Here is a 15145-nt window from a genome sequence, read left to right as displayed (position 1 = left end):
TTGTCTAATAAAAAGGATCCTTCAGGGGGCCATCCTATCTGAAATGTTGGCCATTCAGAGGCACACAAAGTCTGCCACTTTCCTTTCTTTACCTCTACCGAAAAATTATGGGCTCTGGCCCGAACTTCGGTCCAATAGCTTAGGGTAAGGGAAAGAGGAGTCGTCATAGTTTGTCCCATTGTCGTCCGTCAGAGAAGAAGAATAGACCACAATACAGAAACAGTTAAAACTCCACGAAACACATATACGTATGGGCCACCGCGAGCTCGCTTCAAAACCGAAACTTCTTCAGATGGCAGTTACCACCAAGGGAACTGCCGAAACCGAGTGAAGGGGAGACAGAGTTTGCCTCTCCTTCCAGATGAGCCACCAGGGCGTCCCCTAGGGCTCATGGACGCCGGCTATTAGCACGTCTGCCTAGCCAGAGGTCCGATACAGATTCCATAATAAGCCGATTCTTACGGCTTTCCTCCGATAATGGCCCACAAAGAACAAGGGACAAACAGACAATCAAGCTCGAGCTTACCTGGTACCTCCAACTCCCGATGTTCTCGTGGTCCGGGGCGAGTGGAATCCCGGACGAGCCCCCAAATGTTAGACCTGCGCGGTCTCCTAGGAGTTTCGACTCGCCCAGGAAACAACAAGAGTCGGAAGTCGATGCAAAACGCAAGAGGTTTATTGAAGGCCGGTGCACCGGGGTTCCTTGGTCCTCACGCAGGAGGTCGAAGAAGGAACCCTTTTGGGCGCGAATATGTCAGTTTTATAGGTTCCCACTTCCCCGTATGTAAATTATAGATTTGGTTGTGTTCTCCTGCTGATTGGTCCCGGCTTAGGCTCGGACCAGAGAGAGAACTTGTCCCCAGCTGCCTGATTGGTCTTTGACAGACACCTTTTTTACATTTTGTTATCTCCCTCCTTCTCGGAAGGGGGCCGGACATCCTGGAAATTCACCCATTGTCTAAGAAGCCCCTATTGTCTGGAGAGTTCTTAATCATTAGCTGGAACAATGTCCCTCGAGTCCCACAATATAACAACAAAACCTTTACCACTCAAGGCTGGGTCTGGATCAACCTAAATAATGTTCTATTGTTAAAATATTGAAAGATGTATTCAATAGAAATATCAACAAAAATGGCAAATAATAAGGGCAGCAGAATGTTGAAATGTTCTATCTTTATCATTAAAGTGGCAGAAAATCATTTATTAGTAGGCACTGGGGGCAGAAGATGCCTGATTTTATATCTTTGTCATATTTGTGCAGTTGTTTCAACAAGTAACTTAAAGACAAAATTGAAAAACAAGGAGGTTTGTGCCTGAGATCATGTTGATATGAAACCAGGGATGGTCACCTTGTGCCAGGTGAGTTAAGTTTACCTGGCCAGGTAGACCGCAGAGCTCCTGAGAAGCCAGGGTTGGAATTTTTCTGCTGGGTGCCCCTTAGGTTCTGGGACTTGACTGATTGTGAGTCATGTTTCGGGAAAGACCTGATCACAGGAAAAGGGTGGGAATAGAGTGATTTGGGGAGCAGCTAACAAAATTCATCACAGCTCATGGCCTGATTGAATTTTAAAGAAATAGGAAAACAAATGCTTCTCATGGAATCATAGAATGTGAGGGCTGGAGAATCCCAGAAAATGAGGAACACCTGTCGCATTTTCCAGATGCGAAAACAGAGGCCCAGCAAGGTGAAATCCCTCACCCAAGTTGTACCCGTCTCTCTTCCCCACTACATACTTCGTGAAAGCAGGACTCTTCCTGTCTTTTTTTTTTTTTTTCAGCAACGGATTTTTATTTGTAAACTGAACCTTTACTCATGCACAAAGGCCTGTGAAATGGGCTTTCTTAGAATAGACCCATTTTGGCCAACTCAAAAGTGAAAAATCAGGACTTCGTACAGGAAAATCTTCAATAAACCCCAGGAATGTTTTTCACAAGATACAAACTGGACCCTAAGTTTTACACGCAACAGGCTGTTGATGTGACTTAACTGTGTCACACCAAGATGTGCCACAATAGTTAGGGGACGGCTGAGAAAAGATAACAAAAAGTCACCAAGACAACAATACAGAGCAGAGAGCAGTCACTGTTTATTAACTGACCGGATTACAAAAATAATCATGGTAGATACCTTAGTTCATCCTTCTTATAAGTCTGTTGATCTGGTCTTCCCTGTTGCCAGCATCTCCACCTTCTACAAAATGGGTAGTCTTTTTCTTCATTCCACCTCGTGGAGAAGACAATTTGAAGGGCCACAGGAAGTTGTTTGCTTCTTTGAAACGTTTTCCAACAGTATAGATCTCATGAATCAGATCCTCCATGCAGATAATACCGTATTTGCCAAGAGATCGAGCAATCAACACGTTATCCGTCAGGGCAATTCTCTTCTTGTTGATTTTGCCATAACCACGCTTGTAGATCAATTCATTTACTGACTTCAGGTTTGGGTACCCCCATGCAATGTATGGTTCCACAATTCTCAGCATGTTAATTGAAGCCTTGTTGAGCTTCACAAAGGTGCCATTGAAAATCTGACGGAGGCGAAGAAGCTGCAACACCTTTCGAACCTTTGGGCTCACACCATTGATACCTCTGATCCTGATGACAAATGCCAATTTGGGTTCCGCGGGTACGTAGAAGTTGCCAGCTTTTCTTGCCATCCTAGCCATTCGAATCTCAGTTCTGTACATCTGCCGGTACTCCTTGTGATAGTGCTTAGCTTTTTCATAGATGAGCTTCCTCCTTGCCTTTCGAAGCATCTTCTGGGCAAATTTCTTTCTCAGGCGCTTGATCCTAAGCTCTGCGAAATTCTTTCGCTTTTTCTTAAGGGTTTCTGGCACAGCAGGAACCTTCTTTTTCTTCTCCTCAGCACCTTCCATGGTTCCAGCCGGGAAAGAGGACTCTTCCTGTCTTGATCACTGCTGAACCCCAAAGAGGGCCAGGCATCTAGCAGCTGCTTCAAAAATTTTGGTTGACTGTAGGAACAATGCTATTTCTTTCTTTCTCACTCTTATTCAGGATTGTGCCAAGAACTCACCAGGTTGCAATGTAATTCGATAAATGTCATTTTTAATTGAGTTTTGTTGTGATGAGGACTTAGGCTTTGAAGGTAACAGACTTGGTTCAGATCTTGGTTCTGCCACTCAATAGCTGTTTGGCTTTGGGAAAATTACTAAACCTCTCTGAGCTAACTTCCTCCTTTGTAAAGTGGCGATAAAGCTATCTGAGCCAGCAGAGCACCTGCATCAGAGATGTGCACTAAATATTGGTCTTTCTCACTCTCCCACACCATCTCTCTGTTCTTCCCAGAGAAGTTGTACAGAAGTACTTTAAAAAATAATAATAATTATTATTTATTTTTGGCTGCGTTGGGTCTTCGTTACTACGCGCGGGCTTTCTCTAGTTGCGGCGAGCAGGGGCTACTCTTTGTTGCAGTGCACGGGCCTCTCACTGTGGTGGCTTCCCTTGCTGCGCTTGTTGTGGAGCACCGGCTCTAGGCACACGGGCTTCAGTAGGTGGCAGGCAGGCTCAGTAGTTGTGGTGCATGGGCTTAGCTGCTCCACGCCATGTGGGATCTTCCCGGACCAGGGCTCGAACCCATGTCCCCTGCCTTGGCTGGCAGATTGTTAACCACTGTGCGACCAGGGAAGTCCGATATAGTACTTTTTAAAAAGGGGTTTTGATTTATTTCAGATAATATACATTTTTCTTGTAGAAAAGATTATTCCACTATAGAAACATAAACGCGCAAAACCACTACAAATGCAATATTCTATGGGTTAGATATTATCAGTCAAATTTTATAAATAATTGGGCAAATGCCAAAGCACTAGCAACTGGGGAGTAAGAGGACTCAAATCTGGGGTGCACCCCAATTTCAAGAGCAGGGTGTGTTTTTCAAATCTGTATTTCATCTGGTCTTTGTTTCTCATCCATCCTCTGTGTCTGCCTTTCTCAAGAAGGCTCAGATCCTCCGCTTTCACACCTTCCTGGCTGGCTGTGCTGCAGCCCCCGCCCTGGAACATCTGCATGCATGGGTGTGACTGCTCTCCCAGTGCATCACCAGCTTTGCCAGGGATCTGCTGTATTGTGCACTGCTTGCTGTACCCCAGAGTACCTAGACCCTTCTGGTACATGAAGTACATCCTCATCACCATGTGTGCATGCCCATCCCCTTATCTTATACCCTGCCTCTAAGCCAGGCTTGGGGGTGACTGCAGTGTGCATTCAGCTATGTTAGGTGCTGGGATGAAAGTGAAGTTCCCAACTTTTGAAGTTGCAGGCTTGAGGGGCACACAGTGACTTAAATTCGGGTCACCTGACCTAAAGGGGGCTGTTTGATTTAAAGCCAGGGCACGTGAATTGAAGCCTGCGTCCCTCAGTTGCAGGACGAGACCAACTTTGGAGGTGTACGGGTTCGTTCCAAGCCAGCACTGCTGTTCAGGGAGAGCTTCCAGCAGCACCTTAGTCCACGGGAACTTGGTCCGTTGTCTTGCCCCTGCCCTCAGAGGGGGGCCACCTGCTCTTATTGAGGAGAATCAGGGAGGGGGAAATGCACAGTCCTGGCTCGAGTTGCAGCAACCCTTGTCTGATGGCAGGGAAGGTGGGGCAGGGGCTGTGTGGTGTCCTGGGGCTGGACTCACCAGATTGACTCAGCCTCTCAGCCTCCTTACCTCCCACCACACACCCTACGATAGTTTCCAATAATATTTAATTGTGCCTTAGGTTCTCGGTCTTCAAACTCATACACAGTCTCACAGGTCCCTTGATTCAGCCAATTCTTCTGTGCTCTTTCTTCTATTAGATGAAGTACCAGAGGGAGGGGCTGGGGGATGGGACTGGAGGGACCCCGGCAGCAGTAGCCTCAGCTGACTAAAGAGAGCCAGGGCCTGCGCTGTCACACATGTGTGAGGACCCTTAAGGCGGCATCGAGGGGGCCAGTTAGAAGCAGTCCTTGCTGCCTCAAGTGAGTATGGATCACCGTCGGGTGGGGAGCAGGCTGACCCCTGAGAAGTACTGTTAGGAGGATGTGTTCCTCCCTCGGCTTCAAGGACATGAGGGGGCTTCGGAGCTCCAGTTCCCCTCCAGCCCTCCAGTCTGAATGCACCCCAGAGGCCTTGAAGACCTGCCTTCCTGTCCCAGAACTTGCCAGGCTCCAGAATCCAGACTGCAGAGATGGTGCCTGAGCGCTCCAGCTTAAGAAGTGCTGTCCCTGGGGACCCAACAGTGGAGGGAGGAAGGGTGAAGGGAGTAGGGAGTGGGGCAGGGAGGGGTGACGGGCCCTGGGAGACTTTGAGAGGAATATATCCCCACCCCCACCCCCTGCCCGCTGCAACTGACGCATTGATGCCATAGGATCTCAGGGCCTTTTAGTCAGAGATGCCTCTGCTTCTTTACTCCTGTGTTCAAACCTATGCAAAACCAACTCTTCATCCTCTTGCTGCCTTGCCAGGACCTTTAAAGCACTGTTCTCTTGAAGCACTCATTCCCTAAACTGCAGTTTGGAGCTGTCCCAGCTATTTAAAAGTGTTCTCCTTAAACTGAGATTAAATCCTACTCTTTTGGAAAAACGACCTTCACTTTGGAGGAGATCGTCTTTTCTGCCCATTAATTCCTTCTACTGCCCTCTTAAGAACCCCTGTGCTCAAAGAGCTGGGTGATTTATTTTTTGCTTGATGTCAAAAAAAAAACCTTCCCCCACGCACCCCAAAAAGCTTTCCTGGAACATAAGTGTTTCAAAACCATGACAGAGTTTTGACATTAGTATACACTGGGTAGACTGCCTGGCAATCCCTCCAAGAGCCAGAGGTGAGCAACACCTTTACTTATTTGATTGGATGACCTTCAAGTTTAGGAAGGTCTCATTCTTATGACCCAGCAGATAAGACAGAGCCCTGGATGGCTGTGGCTGTGATTAGATAACTTCTGGTGATTTTATTTCCCTTACTGAGCTGCTGCTTCTAGGTTAAATTCATTTTATTACCTGTCCATTTTAAAAGAAAGACTGACAAAGTCACTGTAATAGGTCAGGAGTCTGAGCTCAGGGTTGGTCAAAAGTACTCACAGGGTGGAAGTTGGATAAAAATAGGTGGATAAAATAGGAGGGTTGGCAAGTACAGCCAGGACACCCTTGTTCATCCTGCATACTAGTAAAGGCCAGAATCTCCTCATTTATCTCTGGTGGGAAGTTCTGATGGTTTCACAGGACCAAACTCAAATCATATTCAAACTAGGGGATTTCCCCTGAGCATAAAAGGTAGTATCCATCCCTAGCAGGAGTCACTGCAGAGGAATAAAGATGCAGATGTAGAGAATGGACTTAAGGACACGGGGAGGGGGAAGAGTAAGCTGGGATTAAGTGAGAGAGTGGCATGGACATATATACACTAACAAAGGTAAAATAGATAGCTAGTGGGGAGCAGCCGCATAGCACAGGGAAATCAGCTCAGTGCTTTGTGACCACCTAGAGGGGTGGGATAGGGAGGGTGGGACGGAGACGCAAGAGGGAGGGGATATGGGTATATATGTATAGAATAGCTGATTCACTTTGTTATACAGCAGAAGCTAACACAACATGGTAAAGCAATTATACTCCAATAAAGATGTTAACAACAACAACAAAAAAACCCCCCAAAAACTAAGTCAGTCAAGCCAACGGAGACATTGTATGTGTTTACAGTTCAAGAAATCCACAAGAGAATCCTTTATTCTGTATGCAATGAATGGTCCATTCGAAAAGAAAAAAACTTTCTAAAATGTTGTTTTTCCATTTATTGTTCAGAACATCATTTTTATACCTCTGCATTTCTTACTCTTCAAAACCAAGTCATGTGAGTTACAGGGAAGCAGCTGATTGATTTAAAGTTGGGTCATGGGACTTAAAAACCAGTGGCAGCTGATTGATTTAAATCCCAGTCATATGACAAGAGGAGGGGGTACTAAAAACTGCTTTTTCATCTCTGGCTCAGAATATCATATTTATAACTTGATTTTTCTTATGATTTAGAAAACTTGAGCTGTCTCTCCTTGGAATCGTCAGGAGACAAATACAGTATTTCAGGTTCATTCTTGAAACCAACTTCTCACGGTTAAGGTGTATTGACTAAAAGATCTTCCTTCTTCAAAATATTCCAAACCTCTGTAAAACACTTAATTGTAATTGGAGAAGAAAGAAGAATGAAATCAGGCCAGCAGCTGCAGGAGGCCAAGGCATCCCCCAGGACTAGGGAAGGAGGAGGAGGAAGGGCTGAGAGTTGCCATTATTGCAGACAACCTCCAGAGGGCGCTGAAGCAGCGGCAGAGCCCACCTGCCACTCCCAGTTTGGCACTCCAGGGTCAGATTTGGGTTTGGAGATGGGTTTGCTGTAACCCCAAGGAGGTGAGTAGAGAGGAGTTGATTACCGGTCTCCTCTGACTCTCTGGCCCAAATTGCCTGGCTTCACAGCAGGGACAGAGTTTTGCTTTCAGCAACTGACGGAGCACTTCCAGGCTGGTCGAGTTGCCCAGTGGCCCGACAGCCTGACGGGCTGACCTGCGGTGTGACCGCCCTTTGTTTCTCCAGAATCTGTACATCAGGAGGTGCATGGCTGCGGGAGCCCATTCACCGCCCTCCCCCCAAGGGGGATGGCACCTTCCCTGGCTGTACCCTATGATCACCAGGTACTTGAAATGAATGCAAGTTTTTTGACTTCAAGGAAAAGCCCACATAACCACTTCTGCCTCATAATGTGTGCGATTTACTATAATGGAAGGACATTATAAAGAACAGGTAGAAAACTCACCTGTTGGTCTCCATGTAGGAGTTTATTTTGCACGAATCCCTCCTGCACGAGTAGATAGCAGAGGTTTATTTTTGTTCCCGTGTGAGTAGTTGTGGCAGAGGATGTAGGTATGGTGATTTGAAGCCCTCCAAGAAATATTTTCAGAATTCTCAAGACTTCTCTTGATTGGAACCGAAAGAGACCTGGAAAAGGAGGAGAAGAAAAGGAGGAGGGAGAACGAATGACTGTTTCTCAGTAAATTCACCTTCCTGGTTGATTGCTCTGTCTTCTCATTTCTTTTAACTTCTATGTATGTCTAATGGAATAATGTAGAAAGGCTGATTTTTATGCTTTAAAAGATTTTACATCACAAAGAAACTAGAAGTGTCTAACAGAACTTATTCAAATCAGTTTTAGATAGAGACTTTGATATTAAATTTGTATACTAAACTTGGTTAATCCAAATTTTCTCTTTCTTTTTGACTGAATATTTGTAACATATTTTTGTACATAATAATTTATCCTAGATATACAAAATTGTGAGAATGGGTAACATTTTTTACCACTTAAATGATTTCTTTTAATGTACACTTTAAATGCCAATGTTACGTCTTACATGTTGTTTTTTATTTCCTTGATTTCCAAAACTTGTGTTTATGTAATTGATTTCTATCTAATAATCTGTCTCCCCTTTATTGTTTCTTTATATCTTATTGATCTATAGTTAATTTACATTATTGTATCAGTTTCAGAGGTACAACATAGTGATTCATACATGTTTAGGTTCTTCTCTATTTATACTTATTATAAAAGAGTGGTTATATTCCCCATGCTATACACTACATAATTGTAGATTATTGATTTTATACATAGTGGATTATACCTCAAAATCTCCTACCACTCTTTTGTTCCTCCACCCTATCTCTCCCTGCTGGTAACCACTAGTCTGTTCTTTAATCTGTGAATCTGTTTTTTGTTGTTGTTGTTTTATTCAATTTTTTAGATGTCACGTGTAATTGATAACATACCATGCTTGTTTTCTCTGCGGCTTATTTTACTAAGCATAATACCCTCCAAGTCCATCCATGTTCTTGCAAATGGCAAAATTTCATTTTTTGTTGAAGTCATCATAAAAAATCTTTTTTATCCCCTAACCTATTGATGAACACTTAGTTTGACTCTATATCTTGACTATGGCAAATAACACTGTTATGAACATTGGTGTGCAGTTATTTTTTTGAAATAGTGTTTTTGTTTTCTTCTGATATATACCCAAGAGTGAAATTGCTGGATATTATGGTAGTTCTATTTTTAGTTTTTTGTGGAACCTTCATTCTGCTTTCCACAGTAGCTGCACTAATTCACATTCACATCAAGAGTGTACAAGAGTTTCCCTTTCTCCACATCCTCACTAACCTTTGTTATTTGTGAACTTTTTGATGACAGCCATTCTGACAAGACTGAGGTGATATATCTCATAGTTATGATTTGCATTTTACTGCCAATTAGCTATGTTTAGCATCTTTGTGAGTTCTGGCTGTCTATCTGTATTTTTTCCTTGGAAAAATGTCTCTTTAGGTCTTCTCATTTTTTTAAAAAAGATCTTGGGTGTTTTTTTGATAATCAGTTGTGTGTGCTGTTTCTGTATTTTAGATATTAACCCTTGCTTGGTCATGTTTTTGGTGTTAATCTCTTATCATGTGCAAATATTTTCTCTCCTTCAGCAGGTTGTCTTTTCATTTCATCTTTGGTTTCCTTTGCTGTGCAAAATCTTTTAAGTTTAGTGAAGTCCCATTTGTTTATTTTTGCTTTTGTTTCATTTGCCTTAGTAGACTGAACGTAAAACTGTTGCTATCATTTATGTTGAAGAATGTTCTATATTTTCCTCTAGGGACTTTATGGTTTCTGGTCTTACATTTAGGTCTTTATTCACTTTTGAGTTTATTTTATATACGGTGTGCTAAAATACTCTAATTTTATTCTTTTCCATGTAGCTGACCAGTTTTCCCAGTACCACTTATTGAAGAGACAGTTTTTTCTCCATACTGCCTGCTTTGTCATAAATCAATTAAATATAAGTGTGTGGGCTTATTTCTGGGATCTCTATTCTATTCTAGTGATCTTTGTGTCTGTTTTTGCTCCAGTACGATTCTCTTTGATTACTGTCACTTTGCAGTATAATCTGAAGTCAAGGTGCGTGATGCCTCCAGCTCTGTTCTTTCTCAAGATTGTTTGGCTATTTGGGGTCTTTGTGTTTCTATACCAATGTTAAAATTACTTTTTCAAGTTCTGTGAAAATGCTTTGATATTCTGATAGGGATTGCATTAAATCTGTAGATTGCCTTTGGTAGTATGGTTATTTTAACAGTATTAATTCTTCCAGTCCATGCACCTGCTATATTTTCCCATCTGTTTCTGTTGCCTTCAACTTCTTTCACCAATGGCTGGTAGATTTCTGAGTACGTGTCTTTTACCCTCTTAGGTGTGTTTGTTCCTACATATCTTATTCTTTTTGATGTGATTGCATATGGTATTGTTTTCTTAATTCTTTTCTTTCTGGCAGCTTTGAGTTTTGCTTTTTCTTCTTTTTCTAATTCCTTCAGGTGTAATGTTAGGTTGTTTATTTGATATTTTTCTTGTTTCCTCAGAATAAGCTTGTATCACTATAACTTCCCCCTGAGAACTGCGTTGGCTGTGTCCCATAGATTTTGGATCATTGTGTGTTCATTTTCATTTGTCTCTGGGTATTTTTAGAATCCCTCTTTAATTTCTTCAGTGTTCCTTTCTTCCCCTTTTATTCCCTTCATCTGTGATGTGAGGACTATCTTTAATATTATGTTTGGATTTCTTTCAGTTGTGTGTGTGTGTGTGTGTGATTATTTTAAGTTGCTGAGCTCTTAATTTCACATGGACACTAACAACGCTGAACTGTTACTCTGCTCCCCCACAGTTACTGAATTTGACCTTATATTTTACATCTACTTGTTTTGTGTGTCCCTTAACTTCTTGTTGTGAATATAGATGATTTTTTTTACTGTTTTCTTTCATCCTTCCTATTAGCTGTGTACATGGTTGATTTACTACCTTTGTTGAATATTTGCCTTAACCAATGAGGTTTTTCCTTTAGTAAGTTTCTTTTCATAATTTTTATGTTTCAGTCGTGGCCTTTTCTTTTTCACTTAGAAAAGCCCCTTTAAGATTTCTCATAAAGCTGGTTTGGCAATGCTGAGCTCTTTTATTTTCGCTTCTCTGTAAAACTTTAGATCTCACCATCAAATCTGAAGGAGAGCCTTGCTGGGTAGAGTATTTTTGGTTATAGGCTTTTCCCTTTCATGACTTTCAATATACCATGCCACTCCCTTCTGGCATGCAGAGGTTATCCTGAAACGTCAGCTAATAACTTTAGGCAAGTTCCCATGATTGTAACTTGTTGCTTTTCCTTTGCTCCATTTAATAGTGTCTTTTTATCTTTACTTTTTTTTTGCCATTTTAATTACAATGAGTCTTGTTGTGGTCCTCTCTGGGTTGATTCTGTTTTGGCCTTACTGTGTGTACTGGACTTTGTTGTCTGTTTTCTTTCCCAGGTTAGGGAAGTTTTCAGCTGTTATGTCTTCAGGTATGTTCTACACTGCTTTCTCTTTGCTTTTTGCTTCTGGGACCAGTATAATGCAAATGTTAGTATACTTGATGTTGTTCACAGGTCTGTTCAACTTTCCTCATTTCATTTTAATCTGTTGTTTTACCGTTCATCTTCAGTGATTGCCAGTACTCTGTCCTTTAGTTTTCTGATTCATTCCTCTGTATCATTTAGTCTACAATAGTTTCCTTTTAGTGTATTTTTCATTTCAGTTATTGTATTCCTTATCTCTGTTTTGTTGTTCTTTAATGGTCTAACTTTTTTCAAACATTCTAACTTCTTGCTCTGGTCTTCGGTTCTTCTCCTGAGTTCTTTGATCATCTTTACAGTCCTTACCTTGAACTCTTTCTTGAATAGATTGGCTATCTCCACTTCACTTAGATCTTCTTCTGAGTTCTTATCTCGTTCCTTCATTTGGATAGTGTTTCTGTGTCACCTCATTTTTCTTAACTTGCTGTTTTTATTGCTATCTATGTAGTAGGCTCGTTACATTTCCTGACCTTGGAGAAGTGGCCTTTTGTAGGAGATGTACTATGTGTCCCAGCAGCCCATTCTCCCCTTACCGTGTTGTTCAAAGTCAGGCGTTTACTGGTTTTAGCATGATCATATTTCCATGAACTCAGAAATACAAGATCTTCTCTCACACTTTTACTCCCTGCTGGTTTTATATTGCCCTCCTAATTCTCAGTCCTGGTCTGTCTTTCTGTTCTTCATCAACCTGGATAGGTTATACTATTTTCTCCCTTATTCAAGACCAACAGAATAGAATACGACACCCAGAAATAAACCCTGATATATGGCCAAATGGTTTTTGACAAGTTGCCAAGATTTTTCAAAGTAGAAAGTATAGTATTTTCAACAAATGGTGCTGAGAAGTCTTGTCAACATGCAAAAGAAGGAAGATGGACCCTTACCTAACATCATATGCAAAAATTAATGAAAACATATCAAGAAACTAAATATAAGACCTAATAAAATAAAAAATCTTAGAAGAAGACACAGGACAAGAGCTTCATGACATTGGATTTGGCAGTGTTTTCCTCAATATGAAACGAAGGAACAACAAAAGTACAGCTGACAAAAAAAATAATTTGCAGCACATAATTTAAAAAAATGTGTATCAAAGAAATGTAAACAGAATAACATGGCAACCCACAAGATGGGAGAAAATATTTGAAAGCCATCTATCTGACAAGAGATTTCTATTCAGAATATACAGAGAACTCCTACAACTCAACAAAAAGCAAACACCCTGATTCAAAAATGGATAAAAGACTTGAATAGATGGTTCTTCAGAAAGATGTACAAATGACTAAGCACTTGAATAGATGCTCCATATCACTAAATGCATGTTTATATATTTGTGTGCATGCATACACACACAAGCACACAGACACATACACAAGCAGAAAACAAGTATTGGTGAGGATGTGAGGGAGCTGGAAGCATTGTGCTATGTCAGTGGAAACGTAGAATGATACAGCTGCTTTGCAGAAGAGTATGGCAAGTTTTCAGATATTGAAAAATAGAATTACTACATGATCCAGGAATTGTACTATGAGGTATGCCCAAAGGAATTGAAATCAGGGTCCTAAAGAAATATTTGTACGCCAGTGTTTAGAGCAGTAATAATCACAGTAGCTAAAATATGAAAGCAACCTAAGTGTTCATCCACTAGATTCTGGATAAACAAAGTGTGGTATACCCATATAATACAATATTATTCACTGTTAAGAAGGAAGAGATCTAGGAATATGCTACAACATGGATGAATCTTGAGGAAATTTAGCTACCAAAAATGCCATTTTTGTGACTTTTAGTGAGTCATAACAACTACTTATTTCAATTATATGGGGTACTTAGTGTAGTCAAAACCATAGAAATTGGGAGGGTAATGATGCTTTTCAGGTGGTTATGGAACAAAAAGGAAAGTTATGTTTAAAGGATATAGAGTTACAGTTTTAAAACTGTAGAAAAGAATTAGAAAGATAAATGGTGATGTTGATTTCCCAATAATATGAACGTATTTAATATCACTGAACGGTGCACTTTATGATAGTTAACATGTTACATTTTATGTTATTTGATTTTACCAACATACAAAATTGGGAAAGAATGTAATATCAGGAAAGGGAGTGGACCTGGGATAGAGCAGAGAGTAATCAGAAGGGTGAGACACTGCATATGTTGAAGAAGAAGAGCTGAGAGTCTTCATTGGCCAGAAGAGACTTTATAAAAAAGAAAAAATAAATACTCTGAGGGTGTATTAAATAGATATCTATGGGTGTACTGCTATCTCTCATGGGTTATCTTAAAGAGTCTTTAATAAAGTCCATAAGGTTTGTTGAGGCTTTTTTAAAAACTGGATTCCCTAGGAGAGAATTAGAGGGTGGTACTTAAGTCTATGTCTAGGTTGACAGATTTTGCAGGGAAGACGAACCTGAGAACAGTGGAGGTCCTGAGAGTTTAAGTACATGGAAATTAGGAAAAAAATAATAAAGGGAATTAGGAAAACTTTGGACTTCGAAGGTCATGTATTACTGAGTCAGACCTGAGGTTTCTAAGGAGTTATATACACAGTTGCTCTTTGGATTACTTGTAGATAAAGATCAGTGGAAAAACTAGAGTCGTTTCCAAGTGTAGGTAAGATATAATGAGAGGATGGAGGTGGAAAGTAGGGAGGCCCAGAGAAAAGTGGGAAGGTCATATTGGGCCAAGATGGTGGTAATATCCAGCAGAACAGATGGTAGGGCAGACTATGGATTCATCTTTTTTATTTCAATTCCCCACCTCATCCTTAATAATTCTTTGGGAATATTTCATTGTTCTGTGATGCAGGTACAGAATTCGAGTGAGGAGACTACACCCTCAGTGTCCAGCTGTCTGAGTCCTCAGTGTGCTTCAAATGATGGAGAGTTACTGCTTCTTTAGGAGAAGAGTTAGTACCTCGTAGCCAAGCTTAAGCAGGAGCTTATGCAATATTGATTCCATTTTATATATACTGTTGGCATGGAGGTTCCTCCTCCTCTTTCCTTGACCATTATGAAATGAATCTATATTTATCAATATTTGGGTATATCAGATAAATACATTAAGTAAAGGAATCTTATATATTGCTCCCTGCATCGTTTGCTCTTTCTTGTTTCTCTTTTAGCTTTACTAAATTAGCACAGGGAGAGACCTTGAAATGTTCTAATCAGGAGAGATTAGAACATCATATTTCTAGAGAGGTTGGTTGGACCAGTGAGAATCAAAGCTTCTCCCAGTGAGAATCAAAGCTTCTGTTTCTACTTGGAAGTGTACCTGTATGGAGTAGAGGGCTCCAGGAAGTATCCTAGAATATTCCAATGTCCCTGCAGGAGATCATTAAGAGAGGCAGGATCTGGTACCAGATCAGTGTACTATGACATGTTTGTCAGTCCTCTGAGGTGAGATTCTCAGAGCCAATCCCATATAATAGGGCTGAGTGCAGAGTGATGAAGAACCTGTGAAAGCCTTTGATTGCATGTTAAAGATGAAGCTCTGATTTCAGGGAGAATTTTCTTACCTGACTGAATGTCATCCTTCTGTGGGGATCAGATTCTGTGCTTTTCCTCTGTTGATGACCACTGACTGAACATCATTAGAGGATCATGTCTAGACAGCATTCTTTGTTTAATTTCTTAAAGAAGAAAACATAGAAAACATTTTTATCCACTTTCAAATTGAGGATCAAAGGGAATGACATCAGTGAAAATGTCAGAGTAGGGAG

The 15145-nt window shown here is 41.1% G+C and overlaps 1 protein-coding gene across 1 annotated transcript; it reads right to left on the bottom strand.

Moving 5' to 3' along the window:
• Positions 1-2063: 2063 nt before the first annotated feature.
• LOC132420600 (large ribosomal subunit protein uL30) lies at positions 2064-2890 on the bottom strand. The gene has a single exon (XM_060005173.1). It carries the CDS (start codon positions 2874-2876, stop codon positions 2130-2132), a length of 747 nt encoding a protein of 248 aa, XP_059861156.1. The 5' UTR covers positions 2877-2890; the 3' UTR covers positions 2064-2129.
• Positions 2891-15145: the final 12255 nt, after the last annotated feature.

The sequence above is a fragment of the Delphinus delphis genome, chromosome 2 (genome assembly GCF_949987515.2).
Source record: "Delphinus delphis chromosome 2, mDelDel1.2, whole genome shotgun sequence".
In the NCBI taxonomy this organism is placed as follows: domain Eukaryota; kingdom Metazoa; phylum Chordata; class Mammalia; order Artiodactyla; family Delphinidae; genus Delphinus; species Delphinus delphis.
The sequence above is the reverse complement of the archived record's forward strand: the minus strand, read 5'-3'. Positions and strand labels throughout refer to the sequence as shown.

Coding starts and splice junctions, on each gene's coding strand:
- LOC132420600 (XM_060005173.1), bottom strand. CDS start 2,876: ATGGAAGGTGCTGAGGAGAAGAAAAAGAAGGTTCCTGCTGTGCCAGAA.